Source organism: Nilaparvata lugens, chromosome 2 (genome assembly GCF_014356525.2).
Source record: "Nilaparvata lugens isolate BPH chromosome 2, ASM1435652v1, whole genome shotgun sequence".
Lineage (NCBI taxonomy): Eukaryota > Metazoa > Arthropoda > Insecta > Hemiptera > Delphacidae > Nilaparvata > Nilaparvata lugens.
The window spans coordinates 4,659,025-4,679,173 of NC_052505.1; the positions used below are offsets into that span (position 1 = coordinate 4,659,025).

The 20,149-nt window shown below is 34.5% G+C and overlaps 1 protein-coding gene across 6 annotated transcripts in view; it reads left to right on the forward strand.

The window, feature by feature from the left end:
- Nucleotides 1-20,149, forward strand: part of LOC111044115 (caspase-1) — an 88,835-nt gene that overhangs the window by 49,567 nt on the left and 19,119 nt on the right. For 2 of the 6 annotated variants that reach the window (XM_039420378.1, XM_039420381.1), the window contains 3 exons: nucleotides 12,882-13,231; nucleotides 16,155-16,382; nucleotides 19,529-19,773. In XM_039420378.1, the coding sequence (XP_039276312.1) occupies nucleotides 12,882-13,231; nucleotides 16,155-16,382; nucleotides 19,529-19,773 (823 nt within the window). Of the gene's footprint in view, nucleotides 1-10,914; nucleotides 11,588-12,881; nucleotides 13,232-13,431; nucleotides 13,463-14,732; nucleotides 15,083-16,154; nucleotides 16,383-19,528; nucleotides 19,774-20,149 lie in introns of those variants that run through there. The other 4 variants (XM_039420377.1, XM_039420379.1, XM_039420382.1 and 1 more) reach the window with 3 other exon arrangements.

Sequence of the window (20,149 nt, forward strand, 5' to 3'; positions counted from 1 at the left end):
AGATAGAGAGCTCCGAATGATCTCATTTTATTCAGAATGTCATAATCTAGAAAAAAGGCGACAGCAAACTTTTCTGTCCGATTACGAGATTTGGCAGAAATAGCTGAAAACTGGAAAATGAGCCGAAAATACGAGGTTTTTGGGCCACCCAAGGAATTTTTGCATGAAGAAATTGGTTCTGGACTTCTCTTATGTACCCAAATAATATATCAAAAAATCAGAACTACAATATAAATTGCATGCACACCCCCTTTTTATGTCTATATTGACTGGACTAATATTTTATCTCCAATGTTTGTTCTTGAAAGATATTTTTGTATTACTGTTGAAATTTTCAAATCTGAAATCTGTCATATGCATCGGGATCGTGACATCTTTTGCTTTTGTAAACAAAGTTGGAACTGCTTCTCGTTCAACCAGAGTGTGGAGCTGCTGCTGTTTGGAGTTGTTTGTTGGTTTTTTACAGTTTTTCTTTCAAAACCGGTTTCCCGCGATAGTAAAACGTAAAACGTAGTAGTCCCTAGTCGATGCAGCAGTTTATCGTCATTGGTTTTGTCGATAGCAGCTGAGTAGATTTATATTAATAATAGTGAGTGGAGAGAGATGAATATATAGAAGAAGTGAGGTCCGCGTTATTATGACAGTAGAGAAAGATAGTAGATCAACGTTGCCGATCCTCTGCCTTCTATAGACGGTAGCTGATACAAGCTTATTGATGTTGATTCATTGATGTTATTGATTCATTCTCATTTAAATTAATCAAATCTATTTTATTAAGCAAGAAATTATATTTTTCAATAATTTCATAATTATATGAAATATTTCGTTAATTGACCGAGCGAAGTGAGGGCTAAGATTCAAGTCGACGGTTTGGCATTTCTTTTAATGTTTAAATGTTTTTATGTTGCGCAATTACGTCGAAACGCGGTAATAGATTTTCATGAAATTTGACAGGTATGTTCTTTTTTGAATTACTCGTCGACGTATATACAAGGTTTCGGATATTTTGCATTTCAAGGATAATATAAAAGGAAAAAGGAGCCTCCTTCATACGCCAATATTACCGTAAAAATCAGACTATAGAATTATTCATCATAAATCTAGTGGATTATAATACTACCCGTTCAAAAACATCGAACATCTTGAAAATTGTATCTCTCCATCAACGTTATAGACTGTTGCAGCCAGACCTGATAACAGCGCTCACACTCACATTCCGGGACGACACGTCACGGTACGATATGGGACAGAAAGCTCTATGTTTAGGATTTTTTCTAGACATTTTTAATTGATAAATTATTTATTAATTTTTGAGAAAACATAACAACAGGTCAATGTAACTCACTGAGCGCGAGGTCTAATGTTCACAGAACTACTAGTTAATTGTTGATACTACATTGTTGAAAGACGATCTGGCAACAGCACAAAGCGAGAAAGAGATAACGCTATCCGCTTTGTTGAATAATAGACAAGACATAATTAAGATTCAATAATTTGTTAATTGATTATATACAGATGGAATTAAATAGAGAATGCATTTATTAAAATACTAATTAATATATAATTATTATTGAACGAAAATCCTAAATAAAATGCTGCAAATCACCCCGAAGACCTCTGCTACTGCAGACATTGACAACAGGGCTAACAGCTAGATTGTCAGTTTGGTATAAGGGCAAGCATTCCTGACTAGCAATTGGGAGGTACCGGGTTCGATTCCTGGGCTGGCAACTAATTTTTGGATAGTAGTTCTCATCGAATTTCCATCTAGCTGTTAGCCCTGTTGTCAATGTCTGCAGTAGCAGAGGTCTTCGGGGTGATTTGCAGCATTTTATTTAGGATTTTCGTTCAATAATAATAATTATATATTAATTAGTATTTGAATAAATGCATATAAATTGATTATATTTCTACATTGTTGAAAAACTATATGTCAACGTTGAGGAGCTAGAAAAGGATACCGCTACTGTTTTGTCAAATGATAGACAAGGATAGCAATACCATTGCCAATCAAACACTTCCATTATAACGTGGACCTCACCATAGGAATGAGGTCCACGTTATTATGACAGTATTTGATTAACATTGGTGTTGCTATCCTTGTCTATCATTCGACAAAACATGTAGTGGTATCCTTTTCTAGCTCCTCAACGTTGACATATAGTTTCTCAACAATGTAGAAATATAATCAATCAAAACTATTGAATCTTCATTGTGAAATGTATTATTAAAGCTCTGTAAAATAATTTTTTCTAGACATTTTTAATTGATAAATTATTTATTAATTTTTGAGAAAACATAACAACAGGTCAATGTAACTCACTGAGCGCGAGGTCTAATGTTCACAGAACTACTAGTTAATTGTTGATACTACATTGTTGAAAGACGATCTGGCAATAGCACAAAGCGAGAAAGAGATAACGCTATCCGCTTTGTTGAATAATAGACAAGACATAATTAAGATTCAATAATTTGTTGATTCATTATATACAGATGGAATTAAATAGAGAATGCATTTATTAAAATACTAATTAATATATAATTATTATTGAACGAAAATCCTAAATAAAATGCTGCAAATCACCCCGAAGACCTCTGCTACTGCAGACATTGACAACAGGGCTAACAGCTAGATTGTCAGTTTGGTATAAGGGCAAGCATTCCTGACTAGCAATTGGGAGGTACCGGGTTCGATTCCTGGGCTGGCAACTAATTTTTGGATAGTAGTTCTCATCGAATTTCCATCTAGCTGTTAGCCCTGTTGTCAATGTCTGCAGTAGCAGAGGTCTTCGGGGTGATTTGCAGCATTTTATTTAGGATTTTCGTTCAATAATAATAATTATATATTAATTAGTATTTGAATAAATGCATATAAATTGATTATATTTCTACATTGTTGAAAAACTATATGTCAACGTTGAGGAGCTAGAAAAGGATACCGCTACTGTTTTGTCAAATGATAGACAAGGATAGCAATACCATTGCCAATCAAACACTTCCATTATAACGTGGACCTCACCATAGGAATGAGGTCCACGTTATTATGACAGTATTTGATTAACATTGGTGTTGCTATCCTTGTCTATCATTCGACAAAACAGGTAGTGGTATCCTTTTCTAGCTCCTCAACGTTGACAGATAGTTTTTCAACAATGTAGAAATATAATCAATCACAAATTATTGAATCTTAATTGTGAAATGTATTATTAAAGCTCTGTAAAATAATATTTTCTTGACGATTGAAATATAATTGATTATTTTAAACGAGAGTGAGAGTTAGAGTGGTCAACTTAGTTCCTACTTTTTTAAATTGTAATTTGTTTTGTTTTTTGTGAAAGGAATCAATAAATTTCAATTTCAATTTTTCAATTTCAAAGTTGGTAGTGTACATCAGATATCAGCTGTCCTATACAGGAGGCAGTGGCAAAGCAGAACGAAATATTGAATCTCAATATATGAACATTTATTATTCAAGCATAGAAAAATAATATATTATTGACGAAAAATATATAATTGATCAATCTGAACAAGAGTGAACAGTTGATGTTACATCAGATATACCAGTATCAGCAATCCTCTATGGAAGGCAGTGGCAAGGCAGAGAATCGGCAACGCTGGTCCCCTATCTTCCTCCACTGCCATTATTTATTTATTTATTATTCTAATTTTTACAAGAAATCACTGATTGGGAGAGAAAAACTAAGGATACTACTTGTACTATTTCTCTCCCAAATTTAGAAAATATTATTTTAAAAGTCCGAAATGAGGTTATGATTCCACTTTTCTGAAATTTAGTCCTTTTTCACTTGAAAACACCAGAAACTAAGAGTTTTGAATTTTGAAGGTTGAGAAACTGGATAGAAAACAAAAATATTACACTCAAATCACTAATAATTGAAAAATTTTCACGTAATTTTACAAAATTTAGAGCCATTATAACGTGGACCTCACTATGGTAGAATGAGGAGGAGGAAAATAGGAAGTTGGATCATAGTGTGCGTCTGCTTGGACAAACTGAAACAATGAGAGAGATGAGGTGATAGAGAAAAGGAGGGGAATATGAGAGATGCCATGATAGAGAAAAGGATAGAAATAGAAGATGAGGTGATAGAGAAAAAGATGGAAATAGGTGATGAGGTGATAGAGAAAAGGAGGGAAATAGGAGATGCGTTGGTAGAGAAAAGGAGGAAAATATTTGATGAAGTGATGGAGAAAAGGAGAGAAATAGGAGATTGATTGATTGAGTACTTTATTTATGTAGATTACAATATATACTGGCTTATACACTTATATACAATAGCTTACAATACAGCAAAATTATAGATGAATTTACATAATATAGACTAAGAAAATAATTATTGAACTGTATATGATATGAAAAAGCAATTTGTAATATAATAACTATAGATAATAATCATATTGTTATGCATCTACATAAATTGGCGGAGCTTTGGACATATCAATGTCCATTCTTCGGAAAGAATATTAAAAATATCCTCCCCACTAACTCTCTACCAAGATGAGGTGTTAGAGAAAAGGAGAGAAATAGGAGAGATGCGATGATAGAAAAAAGGAGAAAAATAGAAGATGATGTGATAGAGAAACGGATAGAAATAGGAGATGAGGTGATAGAGAAAAGGATAGAAATAGGAGAGATGACGTGATAGAAAAAAGGAGACAAGTAGAGAGATGTGGAGATCCTCCTTGTTTTCAAGTCCTTGTAGCAGGGTGAGGTCTCCCGTTTATCCAGTGCTGTATCTCTATGGGTAGAGCCATACTAGAATCTATATTTCTTCCATGGTAGAACTCTTGCAGTTATAAACAGAGCTGAGGCAACAATGGTTAGTTGTCTAGTGATAAATGCACATAATAAAGACACCGTTGGCCTTCAATTCTGCAATCTGCAGTTGCAGTTGGCACTATGCAGTTCCAGGCCAGGCCCACTCAACGTAGTACGCTAACTATAGAATAAAAATAAAAATGAAATAGACTTCTACTCTCCCATTTACTATTCCTTTCTCTCCTTCACACACACTCTCTGCCTGTCTCCTCTCTCAGTCACACACACACACACACACACTCTCTCTCTCTCTCTTTCTTCGTAGCATTCTCTCTCTCTCTCTTTATTTTTTCTCTCTCCTCAATCTCTCGCACTCACTCACTAATAGAATATTATTTGTTCGTTTAAATGGTGTGACAACGGCAACTCTGTAGCTTCGTAATTCCTCACTGTTTCTCGTTGCAGACGTATAGGCTGTACAAATTGAGATTTATTCCTGTATTTTCAATATTTATTTATTCATTATAAATAGAAGGATACTCCTTCTACTATTTCTCTCTCAAATTTAGATAGCATTTTAAAAGTCCGAAATAGGGTTATGATTTTGTAATAAATTCAATAGATTTATGTTCAATATAGATTTATTGTGTTGTCTTCATTGAATACTAGCAGGTAAATCGTGTTCCGCAAGGGTCTAATTAACTAGTAGTTCTGAGAACAGTAGACCTCACGCAGTATTCTCATCCACAAGTACCTGATTGAAACTATAGACCTTATGGAAATACAGCAATAGACTGGCTTCTCCACACATCTGTGTAATCACTTGTCAGCTGATTTATGATGAATAATTCTATAGTCTGATTTTTACTCTAATATTGGCGAAGGAGGCTCCTTCTGCCTTTTATATTATCCTTGAAATGCAAAATCTCCAAAAACCTTGTATATGTCGACGCGCAATTAAAAAAGGAACATACATGTCAAATTTCATGAAAATCTATTACCGCGTTTCGCCGTAAATGCGCAACATTTTAACATTTCAACATTTAAAAATTTCAACATTTAAACATTAAGAGTCGAGTCATTTCAGCATCAAACCGTCGACTTGAATCTTAGACTTCACTTCGCTCGGTCAATAACTTGACAAACTGAAAGCTTGACGTTCTGAAATTTTCAAAAATTAAATATAGGCCTATAATCATCACCGGTAAAATTAAGAATCTATATGCAAAATTTCAAGTTAATCAGTCCAGTAGTTGAGACGTGATGATCCGTCGTTATTCGTGTATTTTATATCCCTTACATGTATAAGCCATTTCTTTCCTTTATCATATTATAGACTAGAATCTAGTTCATTTGATATTGAGCATTACACTGTACTATGTTTTGGACTAGGAATCATCTGAGAATACCTATACAAGATTGTTTATTCTATGGTATGCTTCTTGTCTTTGTAGAGGGGAGAACTACTGATCAGTTTTTAGAATAGAATGCCTTTTTTATTTGTTGACGTGGCGAAGTTTGGACAATAATGCCCACTCCACCACGTCGTTAGCAAAAAATGCTGAGGAAGGCTAAGTCAATGTACAGATCTACTGTTAGCAGCTATTTATCACTTTATTATTGCACAAGTTGACTGCTTTATTATTTTACTGGTTTTCTCTCGGAACATTATTTTTAATCATGGAGTATGATGTTTATGGCATCCTTTCAATCATTTGAGGCTTTTATGCCTTTCAATTAAAGTGAATTATTCGCATATTAGCAAGACATACCTTTTTCGAATCCCTGATTATTTTTTAAATTCCACTTTTATCCAATCACTGAAGTAAACTGTATTTGATCGAATTTACACAAAGCTCGAAATTGGCTAGATTATCCTAATCTTCAGCCCTAATTCTATGAATTTTGATTTCTTTGTTTTTGTTTGGATTGCACAAAAGCCTGTTGAATTTTAATTTATTGAATTAAACGAGAGATATGCTACAAGAACTAATCAGAGAAGCCTCCTAGAATAAATCTCCTCCGATTGGTTCTAATGGTATTTAATCGTGATTAAAATGTAACAGGGGTTTTATGCAATACAATCAAAGACAAAGAAATCTCTATTTATCGAATTAGCGTTGAAGATTAGGAAAATTTAGCCAATTCAAAACCTACTACTTTAGTAAGGTCCACGTTATAATTTCAGTGGAGAAAGATTGGAGAACAGCCTACCTATCCTCTGCCTTGGCACTGCCTCCTATGAAATATAGCTGATTCCGGTATATCTGATGTAATATTAACTGTTCTTTCTTCTAAAAATTATCAATTATATTTTATTCATCAAGAGAATATATTTTTTAATGATCTGATAATAAATCTTCCTGATGAAGATTAAATATTATGTTAATTGATCACACTCCTACATTGTTAAAAACCGATTTGGCAACTTTGCAGAGCTATATAAGGACAGGGCTATCTGCTTTGTTGAATGATAGACAAGGATAGCAACACTATTGTCATTATAACGTGGACCTCTCTATAAAAAATATCTACCGAATTGACTTGTGATTTTCGATTTCTTTACCTTATGACTCATTGATATCAGTAACTACGTTGCAGTGTTTTCTTGGCAGTTTTTATCAGTTTTTAACAATATTTAGTGCGTAGTTTTAAATTAATGAATTGCGTAATTGCGGAAGTTTAGCTTTCTAGGTCATTGCCGAAGCAAATTTAAGTGACTGAAAATACAGTATAATCGTAGTCCTGAGACGTTTTGTGTTATCAAATAATGATTGTGATAACAAGCAGTAGACTCACTTGAATGTGTCTGTTTGTTTTTCACCAATAATTATTGTAACGCTTCAATAATTTCCTTATAATGAACTGAAAAATAAACTTGATAAAATCAGAATCGCCAAAAGTTTCATGTTAGGTAGAATAATACTGTAAAACTGTGAATAATGTAATCCTACATACTCACTTTACTTTGTAGGGCTACTGAAATAATTCAAACACTATAAACGTTAACAAGTAACATTCTATTGTATCAGAACACAACTAGTTTTAACTCTTCAAGAGCCGTTTTCAAGTACAAATAAGTAAAATAAATAAATGAACATTTATTTTATTAATTATGAATTCTATTAACACCTGAAAATGGCACTTGGAGAGTTGAACCTAGTTGTGTTTTAATAATATTTCAGAACACAACTAATTTCAACTCTTCAAGTGCCATTTTCAAGTATAAATAAATAAAAGAAATAAATTTACCATTTATTTTATTCATTTATTAATTCTATTAACACCTGAAAATGGCTCTTGGAGAGTTGAACCTAGTTGTGTTTTAATAATATTTCAGAACACAACTAATTTCAACTCTTCAAGTGCCATTTTCAAGTATAAATAAATAAAAGAAATAAATTTACCATTTATTTTATTCATTTATTAATTCTATTAACACCTGAAAATGGCTCTTGGAAAGTTGGAAACTGTTTGTGTTGTGATAAAATTATAGCTACGGTATTTGATAAATTTTATTGTTGAAAGAATAAGACGTGGATTTTGTGAATACCAATTAATGTTGTCAATTCAATAAATTATTAAAACTTTTATTTTGTTTTAGTAATTCTACATATATCCTATAGTAAAAGTAAATTCGTATGGCTTTTGTTGGTGGGGAGTCCCTTTCGGGAAGGTCCCACCGCCTGAATATATAATTTATGCCGTCAATGGGCCTTACGACTGTCATACTTCAGCCGGGACCGACACGGGATATATCCTATAAAAGAGACCCAATATGTCATTGGATTACAAAAAAATATGTATGAGGTGAAATTAGTCACTTGCATTTATTGTTGCTTGATAAAACATCAGACCTGTCTCAATTTTTTTATTATTATTAATTTATTGTACACCAATTAGAGAAATCTTCTTCATTATCATCACTATTATAATGAAAGTTTTAGAAATAACCATGCACAAGATATAAAATACACGACAAAGCTTCTGAATTTACCAAAAATGGTTATAGGCCTATTTTTAATTATTTCTTCATTATTCCTCCATTCTAATAATTGGAACAATATATTCTATTTGTGAAAAAAGGTTTTATTGAATCGCCACTTTGCCAATTCTCCCAATTCGTTTGTCTCTTCGGTCTCAAAATTTTATAGTTTTTTCAAAGTTTGGAATTTTTTAATTAATTGTGATTGATTTAATTTAATTTTGAAGAATTTTTAATTTAAAAATAATCTTTGTGTGTTTCGAATTGTAAATTGAGTGTGTAATAGGAGAATGTTAAGTGACACATAACCTAGCTACATTTGGACTGTTGTATAAATTAGAATTGGAACCGTTTTGGGCTTATAAGCCTGTGGTACTTTCCTGTAAGTTGTGTAATTCTGAATGATTGAATAAATAAATAAATAAATTCAAAAGATTCAAAGATCAAAAGGTTCAAAGAGCCTCACACGTTAACCGAAGCTTATTGTGTGTATTCTCCCAATGCATTGGCAGCACCGTGTCTAAGTGAGAGACTAGGAATTGAGGTTGCCAGTTTAATTCCAGCAGGATTCAATATTTCTTGCAAAAAATTCAAACTTCAATGAAGACTATCCATGCAATTTTGTAATTTGTCATTTTTACCCGTTGCGGAGCCCGGGTTACACTTGCTCTTATAATAGTCTTTGGTTATGCAGGGGTAAGTTATACAACCCTCCAAACATCCAAGGATTCTCACCTAATTAGTTTTGAAAATAAAAATTATTCACATCAGAATTCAATATTTAGATGAGTATGAAGTGATTCTATCCTTAATCACTTTGTAGGTAATAATTTACAAGTTCCTAGTTTCATCTCTAATGTGGCATTAGTATCTGGAATTATTTGTGATTATTATTTATTTATACGTGGATACAATAACAAATCATATAAATATGATTGGGAAGGAACAACAGGCTTGGCCCAAAACTATTCCATTCCCAAATTTTGATTACATGTCCAAAAAATAGGTTATGTTATATTGGCCTATTTATTATTATTTTATTTTGTAATATATCAATCAATTAATTATATTTAATAAAGATCATACTTCCGTTAGAAGGGTGACCGCTTGAACCAACTCCTCTGAATGTGATTCATGAGTTGTAAAATCTCTTCCCGGTGATGATTCGAAACCCACCTAAAACTGTTGGTCCATACATCTCATTATCATCCGCACAAGCCTAGAGCTCATGTGGGCATCACCCTCATCAAGAAAAAAACACGTTTTCATTGGAGTCTCAATTGATAGTTAGGTATTTTTAATAGACAGAAGAAAATAATGCTGCATATAACCTTTGTCCTAAATGAAATAGTGAAGCTATTTTACGTAGTTATGTAATAATTGATAGAGTAAAGCTTCTCTGATAGTAAGTTCCATCGTTTTCGAACCTATTTTTTTTTCTTTTTCCCATCAGGTCCTGAAAGGAATGTTCAAGTTATTACACAAAGTTATGTGATTGCATTGGCTGAATTTAATCTTATATAATAAAGGAGATAATTGGCTTATATACATGTACGGGATAGGAAATTCACGAATGACGACGCATCATCACGTCTGAACTACTGGATTGATTTAATTGAAATTTTTCATATATCTTTTGAGGATGGTTATAGGCCTATTATGAATTCTTCAAGATTTCAGTAGGTCAAGTTTTTAGTTAGAGCCTTGAAGAGTACGGGTTACCATGATAATAAACTCAAACTCTACTTTCAAACAATATTTGTTCCGATTTCTGTATTGCTTTGTTCATCCAATGACAATAATGGCCAAACATTTTCGGAAACTGAAAGTGGAACACTGCACTCCCTTTGCTAAAGTTTTTAAGCATGACGAACTGTCTCTCCCCCATTGTTTCAAGCGCTCAGATTGGTTTGACGCATCTTGAAACCGGTTACCTGAGCTGTTGAAGTTGGCCAGTGGAGGGAGTTGGAGGGAGTTCCACCGAGATGATTCACCCCGTTCCGTTCTACAATCTCCAATAATTATTTGTTCTACAGTGTTCTATCATAGAGGAAAGAGTAATGACTATTATATTTTTGTTCTGCAGTGTTCTAGTCACCTACACTCATTTATCTTGTTCTACAGTATTAGAGGATAGAGTACTGACTAAATTATATTTTTGTTCTTCAGTGAGCTAGTCACCTACTGGTCACAACGCACTAACTTTGACGCAAGACTCGCGCGATTACATTATGTTACATTCTCCGACCAGTCATAGGTCTACTATTCCAATGCACGTGTCAAGTAGTTTACAAATTGACGGAACAATGAAATGGGTTAATCTGCACAAGTGAGCTCTATTCATTGTGTCTATGTTCAGTGTTTAGTGAGGTCCCTAATGAAAGTATTTCTCATCTTCATCATTATTTCATCTACTTCATTATAGATTTGCATTAGAAACAACTGTAAGTGGGGTCAGAGTTTTATAAGATTGTTTTATTATAAATAAAAATATAAATCTGACTACCCAGACGATTGTTTTATTCTATGGTGATGTGTATTCATGTTTACAGTGTTCAGTGAGGTCTTTGTTGGAAGTATTTTTCATCTTCTTCATTATTAAATCTTCAACATCATAAGATTGTTCCGAATTAATCAATAAATACATTTGTATTAGAAACAATTAGGTCAGCAATTGTGCTCAGTGTTAGTGTTTGAATAGAGTAGAGATACCGTTAAACTATATTGTATTATTTGTCTCTGGTGTGAGTGAGTTCTTTGTTGAAAGTGTTCCTTATTTAGAATCTGTTTGGTCAGCTGTTAATTTCTACAGGAATCTGCAGGTATGAATTCTCAACTGTTCGTTCATCCTTTGTCATATGAGAAATTGAATTACAGGGAACAGGTTTTGAATTGTTGATGGAAGTTGACTGGAATGCTTGTCAAGACATTGTTTCGAGGATTGAGTCCATTAGGTCGAAATCATTGTCCATTATGTCAATTATTTAATAATTGGAATTATTGAAATTGAAATAATTTTCATTGCTGTTTTATAAAATGTACTTGATATAATCATAGATAAAGGATAAGCATAAGCCTATATTCTTGTCTCTGATATAATACAATATAATAATATTATACTATATTATAAATGAATAATTAAATATAATATTATACATGTCCTCCAGTAGAGCCTTAAGCTTGAGCCCTGGAACAGAGTTCAAATAATATTACAAATACAATTTAGAAATATCCGTATGACAAGAAATAGGGTTACAAAAAACAGAGTAGAGATTATACAAACATGTAGATGAAGAAAAAACAATAATTACATCGGAAAATCCACTAAAGAAATGTAAGCAATTACTCAAAAATGTTAAGCTTTGAGTACAACTTTCCTTATACGGAGATTATCACCTACCTCATATATTAGACTCTTTGTGATTTCAATTTCTATTAATTTTTCTGGTAATCTTTTAATATTAATCTATGGCAGTACAAGTCTAGTGAAGAAGTTGAATAAATAAATATAGAATGATATTATATTAATAATCAATTAATATTGTCGTTCTGTTTTGTGGAGTATGCGTTATTATGCATGATGTGTTTGCCAAATTATGTTCAAACTAATAGAATTCATAAGGACGGCATAAAATCCGACGTCCAAAGATCGATTATGATTTGTTTGCCAAATTATGTTCAAACTAATAGAATTCATAAGGACGGCATAAAATCCGACATCCAAAAATCGATTATGACATACAATTCTATGACATACATTTTATATTGAATTATTATTTATTTTTAAGCGTATTATAATTTCATCTCCTACTCCCACTGGCGAACAAGATTCATCTTATGCCAGTGTTTTTTTTCACTTACCGTTTATTATTATTACACTTTGGTTGGATTGTATTGTCATGTTGAGCTTTGTTTGATTCATGTATGTATATGTATTTATGAGTGTGGAATAAATAAATTTGAATTTGAATATTAATAATAAATATATTATTTATCACCACTTCCAAATCTCTTGATGGTTTTGATGTGTGTTTCAGATGCTATGAATCCAATTTTCTTTTTGGTTGTATGTAGTTCACCAAATAAATTAATCACCTGTTTCCTGTTGTGTTGCAGTGGCTGAACTTTGTCTCAGATGCTATGAATCCGTCAACCGACTCTGACAACTTTGAGATGTCTGTCGGCAGCAAGGAGCAATCGGCGATGGAGCGAGTGGAGGAGAGTGACAACTCTGGCCTCCTCTTCGAGGGAGACGACGAGGTGTTCGACGAGGCTGAGGACTTCCCTCGCCAGCCGCGGACGCCCAGGGTGCGACGCATATCCGACGTCATCGACTCGATCGGAGAGAGTCCGTCGCATCTCACCAAAGACAGGACATACACGTTTCCTACCATCGAAACTTCTTCGACTTACTACTCGGCCATGACTGAGTTTAAATTGCAGAGTCCGCCGAAGGGCCGACCCAGGTAAAATGATGAAAGAATAACTGGTAAAAAAAAAATCAAAGTAATATTTTTCAACTTTATTTTATTCCTCACAACATGTTTAGACTTATAATGTCACAAAATCTAAACATATTATGAGGAATAAAATAAAGTTGGAAGAAGGGTTCATGAGTTTTCAATTTTTAGATACGTACGACTAGTTCTTATTTAGAATCTGTTTGGTCAGCTGTTAATTTCTACAGGAATCTGCAGGTATGAATTCTCAACTGTTCGTTCATCCTTTGTCATATGAGAAATTGAATTACAGGGAACAGGTTTTGAATTGTTGATGGAAGTTGACTGGAATGCTTGTCAAGACATTGTTTCGAGGATTGAGTCCATTAGGTCGAACTATAATTGGAATTATTGAAATTGAAATAATTTTCATTGCTGTTTTATAAAATGTACTTGATATAATCATAGATAAAGGATAAGCATAAGCCTATATTTCTTGTCTCTGATATAATACAATATAATAATATTATACTATATTATAAATGAATAATTAAATATAATATTATACATGTCCTCCAGTAGAGCCTTAAGCTTGAGCCCTGGAACAGAGTTCAAATAATATTACAAATACAATTTAGAAATATCCGTATGATAAGAAATAGGGTTACAAAAAACAGAGTAGAGATTATACAACATGTAGATGAAGAAAAAACAATAATTACATCGCAAAATCCACTAAAGAAATGTAAGCAATTACTCAAAAATGTTAAGCTTTGAGTACAACTTTCCTTATACGGAGATTATCACCTACCTCATATATTAGACTCTTTGTGATTTCAATTTCTATTAATTTTTCTGGTAATCTTTTAATATTAATCTATGGCAGTACAAGTCTAGTGAAGAAGTTGAATAAATAAATATAGAATGATATTATATTAATAATCGATTAATATTGTCGTTCTGTTTTGTGGAGTAGGCGTTATTATGCCTGATGTGTTTGTCAAATTATGTTCAAACTAATAGAATTCATAAGGACGGCATAAAATCCGACGTCCAAAGATCGATTATGATTTGTTTGCCAAATTATGTTCAAACTAATAGAATTCATAAGGACGGCATAAAATCCGACATCCAAAAATCGATTATGACATACAATTCTATGACATACATTTTATATTGAATTATTATTTATTTTTAAGCGTATTATAATTTCATCTCCTACTCCCACTGGCGAACAAGATTCATCTTATGCCAGTGTTTTTTTTTCACTTACCGTTTATTATTATTACACTTTGGTTGGATTGTATTGTCATGTTGAGCTTTGTTTGATTCATGTATGTATATGTATTTATGAGTGTGGAATAAATAAATTTGAATTTGAATATTAATAATAAATATATTATGTATCACCACTTCCAAATCTCTTGATGGTTTTGATGTGTGTCTCAGATGCTATGATTCCAATTTACTTTATGATTTTGGTTAGTTTACCAAATAAATTAATCACCTGTTTCCTTTTGTGTTGCAGTGGCTGAACTTTGTCTCAGATGCTATGAATCCGTCAACCGATTCTGACAACTTTGAGATGTCCGTCGGCAGCAAGGAGCAATCGGCGATGGAGCGAGTGGAGGAGAGTGACAACTCTGGCCTCCTCTTCGAGGGAGACGACGAGGTGTTCGACGAGGCTGAGGACTTCCCTCGCGAGCCGCGGACGCCCAGGGTGCGACGCATATCCGACGTCATCGACTCGATCGGAGAGAGTCCGTCGCATCTCACCAAAGACAGGACATACACGTTTCCTACCATCGAAACTTCTTCGACTTACTACTCGGCCATGACTGAGTTTAAGTTGCAGAGTCCGCCGAAGGGCCGACCCAGGTAAAAATAATTAAATATGAACGTTCAATAGTGTATTCATGATCTTAAGAAAGCCAGCTAAGGCCCGTATGCAGATACTCGGTTTAAACGGAGAGATGTCAGCTGTTTGTTTAAACCCCATATGAAACACATTCATATAAATGCAACCATATCCATATGTAAACGTGGTTTAGCGTTAAATGTAGTGTTAGCTACAAACGGAGATTTTTATTGTCTACCACCTCTACATAATTATGTGTATGATCATGCGTACATGAGCGTTTAGCTGGGAAGTGGGTGATTGGTCAACCCGCTAAGACTAGACTTATTATGTAATCTGATGTATCAATCTGTCGAAATATTGAAGCATTTTGATTGGGCTACTTGAGGTAGCTTACCACTTGTTCACTTGAATGGGATGCAAATTTATAATGGGATGAAGACTCGAAACTAGTCTAAAATAAAATAATATTGATGGCGCAACTAAACGGGCGTTCTAGACACACTGATTCTTTCTTGTTCGTTAACAGGATGCATTGCCTCTTACGGGGTAAACTATACGGGAGATATAGATGCTCCCCATAAGATGCCATGCATTCTGGAATAAATCCAGAGCGTCTAAGTCGCCTGTAAAGTTGCGGTCCAAGGGTCAATTCGTTCAACTATTTTGGTAGTAAAGTAACTTGACACCTCTTGATAATGATAAATAATAATAATAATAATAATACCAGAAGTCATTTGGTTATTAGACTAGGAAATTATAAAACTATTGAATTGTATTTCAACATACAACCGGGCTCTGGTTGATGACTTTGAATGGGAATCAGTATGAACTTGTTCTGGAATCAATTTATCAACCATAATTTCCATTAATTCATTTTTTATTTATTTATATTTTTCTTCTGTGTTACACGAATCAAATACATATTATAAAATTGCTTTCTACTAAAATGAATCCTGATGATAAATGGATTATCATCTCAATTCCAACAATAATATTGTTAGCAGAAGTTAATTGTTAATCCTTTTTTCGAACAACTGCAAAAACGGCTACTCGATTCGAGCAATTCAGACAATTTTCGATTGATTGCAGGTCGACAGTGACCGACGGTCTGATGTCGCCGCCGCAGACTCCCGGCTCCGATCCGGGCTACATGAGCACTGGCACCCCGACCACCCCCTCCACTCTGTATCTGCGCCGCAAGGCGTTTCGCTTCAGTGCGTCCAGTGTGGACATGGCCGGATCGCCGCCTCGTCACTGGGACGCCACGCAGATCGACGCCAAGGCGTTTGCCAACCAAACACAGTATGAACAGCCAAGGTGAGTCAACAACATTCACTCTTCGAGTAACTGAAAAATGGATACTCTCTGCTCGAGCAATTTGAGGGTTTTCAAACGTTTTCGATGAACTGGAAAATTGGTCAATCTTTTCGAGAAATTTAGACTTTTCAAAACATCCTTGAACCAGTGTAGTGTGAACTCAATGATTGAATTGAAGTACAGGGACCGGCATATCAACCTGACGATTTTGTAGTAATTGTTATGTTTCAACCACTGTCTTTGAAAAGGCGGGAATGTTGTACATCGACAGGTCTATTCTTGCCATTTCAGTAGTCAGTATGTCGTGGTCAAGTGAACATCAAGCGATTGTGATTGAAGCTTATTTTAAAAATAATGACTCAGTTATTTTAACACAGCGTTCATGTCGCATACATTTCAATAATTTAAATCGACACGCGCCTGTTCCCAGTAGGAATACGATCTTGTTGTGGGTAAAGAATTCCAGGAACACGTTGTCCGCTTTAAAAACGAAACCAACAGGACAAAAACGAACCGTGAGAACGCCTCAAAAACGCCTGAGTAGCTGTTACACGGTCTCCACAACGTTCAGCAGCGAAACATGCTGTTGCGCTAGCCATTTCTGATCGAAGTGTACGACGAATTCTTCATTCCGACCTAAAATTCCATCTGTATAAGATAATGTTAGTGTAACAACTTAATGCAAATTATTGGGCACATTACAAAGCCGCTTGCGAGATCATTCTCAAAAATTTCCACCTGGATGTTATTCTTCCAAGTGGCGAGGAACATTTTCATTTTTCGGGATTTATGAATGAACTGAATTACCGTTATTGAGCAGCCAATAATCCACAGAACTAAAGGAAGTCATTCAATGAGAAATCGAAGCAATTCCACAAGTGATGATTGTGCGAGCAATGGCAAATTTTAGAATTAAGTTAAGTGAGTATGTTAAAAATAACGAAAATCATTTGGATGACATAATCTACAAATGAAAAAACTTTGTGAGTAACCTATGTAATTCACTATAAATTGCAAAATTAGATCTTTAATTTGATATATTATATGATTTAATTGTACGAAAGACACTTTAGTTATTATCCCTCAAAAATCGTCAGGTTTTTATGCCGGGCCCTGTAGTATAAAAAGCTTAATTTGCACACAACAGTGACAGTGAAGTGATGATTGAGCGAGCAATGGCAAATTTTAGAATTAAGTTAAGTGAGTGTGTGAAAAATAACGGATGACATAATCTACAAATAAAAAACTTTGTGAGTAATCTATGTAATTCACTATAAATTGCAAAATTTTATCTTTAATTTGATATATTATATGATTTAATTGTACGAAAGACACTTAAGTTATTATCCCTCAAAAATCGTCATGTTTTTATGCCGGGCCCTGTAGTATAAAAAGCTTAATTTGCACACAACAGTGAATTATTGTAAAAATATAATTCCCATAAGTTCCAATAGTATTCTTCATACTCACTCGGCTGGGCTGAGTTGGAACAGTCCAATTAAAACTCTTAGGCCCAGTTGCACATAAGCCGGTTAAATTTTAATCGTTATTAATTTCACAAGAACCAATCAGAGAAGGCATTTCTGATAAGACGGCTTCTCTGATAGAGAAGGCCTTCCTGATAAGACGGCTTTTCTTATAGAGACGGTCTTTCTGATAATACGGGCTATCTGATTGGTTCTCGTGGAATTAATCACGATTAAAATTTAACCGGCTTTTGTGCAACCGGCACTTAAGATTTATATTTTTTCTGTTCATGACATTTTCACTGTTTCACACGACATACTGTCGTGTGCGAATCCAGCTTAAACTGAAAGTAATATGTAAGGCAAGGAAAGTAGTGTGAGTATCTCACACCAGATTTTTATCAACATTTTTCATAGATACTGCTAATGTAGAAGATGTTTATGGATACGTTTTATCAGTCCATGGAAAGGCTTATTCAGTCAATCTTAATTACTAAAACACGCTGCACATAGGGAAATCAGTAGCTGCGGCAACTAGATACTACGGGAACGCGGAATTGGAGATGTCAAGTATATTTTGAGTTTGGAACATCACCATTTCCGCTTTCCCGTAATAGCTAGTGGACTATGTCAATGACCCTGAGTACAGCGTGCTTTAGAAATACAGTATGAGATATCAAGAAAATTAACAATTTTTCTTCAGAGAAATGAAAAAACTATCAAAAAGGCAGTGGCAAGGAAACACTGTTCTTCTATCTTTCTCCACTGCCATTATAACGTGGACCTCACCATAGGGCAATATTATTAGCTGGTTTCAGTTATAATATAGGGGCACCGAGCTTCGCTCGTTATTTTTATTTATTGATAAACAGAACACAATTCTCTAAAATGATCGTGTTTATATTTTAAAGCTGGCTGTACGTCAGCTTATGAATTTCGGGGATGCGATATTTTGATTTTCCACTCGCTCACTTTTTACTATCCACAGACGACGAAAGTCTCAGCTGTTTCAGCCAAGGATGAATTATCCTTTTAATGTCGTTTAGCGAGTTTTCCCAAGGATGAGACCTAGTGCAATCGAATTTTTATATCATAAACCTACTATGTTCCAAATTTCGTGAAAATCGTTAAGCTGCGTACACATACTCGCGCTTCCAACCCACACCGAGCACGCTCCTCCCTCGTACCGCCCTCGTTCCTCCATCGCACGGCAGTCGCTCCGCCTCCGCTCTCCAGTCGCACCCATCATGCACGTTACGGAAGATGTTAGATCTTCTCGCCTTTCCCGGTCGAACCACTGTTGCTCGCCGGTCGATCATCAATCGCTCTGCTGGAGTGACGTTCGGTTGCGGAGCAGAGCGACAGTCTGTACGCACCTTTGGAGCCGTTTTCGAGATCCGTTGAACATAAATAACCAGATATAAAAACATAAAAAAGAGAAGAGAAAAAAATGAAAAAAGAAAGAGAGATGGCAAACATAATATTGGAACAAAGATAAGAGTCACTCAAAAAATAAGTCCTCGATTTTACTGGTAATTATACATTCAATAGTTATTTCAAGCAAAGGAACAGAATTTCTATTAATATGCTCCGTAAGGAAATCTGGAATTTTATTGATCAATTTATTAGCTAGATAAAAGTATTGTCTCCGGCCAACATTAATATATCTTTATATTGCAGTGTTGTTGTGAAGACCACCACTGCCCCAATGGCCGCCGAGAAGTGCGCCAGAGTGTACAACATGAACCACAAGAAGAGAGGCCGCACTCTCATATTCAACCACGAGGAGTTCACCGACATGCCGGCACGCGATGGATCCGGCATCGACGTCAAGAGACTGGAATGCGCATTCAAAAGTCTCGACTTTGAAGTCGATGTCTATCAAGATCTCAAGGTCGAGAAGCTCAAGGAAGTTATCAACGAAGGTACGTAATCAAAATCCATTTATTGCCAGAGACAAATTACAATTTGTATAGGCCAAGTTATAAAAAAATACATATTTATTCATTTATTAAGCTAGGTTTACACTATGTAGCTGAACTATGTAGCAGAGCTACAAGTTCAAAAATCTGGTGTGGTACACTCACACAACTTTCCTTGCCCATTGAACTGTAAGCCTCATTCTTAAACGAGAATAATTTAGGGGAATAACATAATGACGATTGGCGGCAACATATTTGAAACTACGCTCAGACTACTGAGTTTATGTGTGTATATAATTGTTTCCAGAGTACTTTTTCCTTTGTGTAAATTGTGAAATTCGATGATTTTTTTTAAAGTCGTCAAAACAGCTGTTCTACA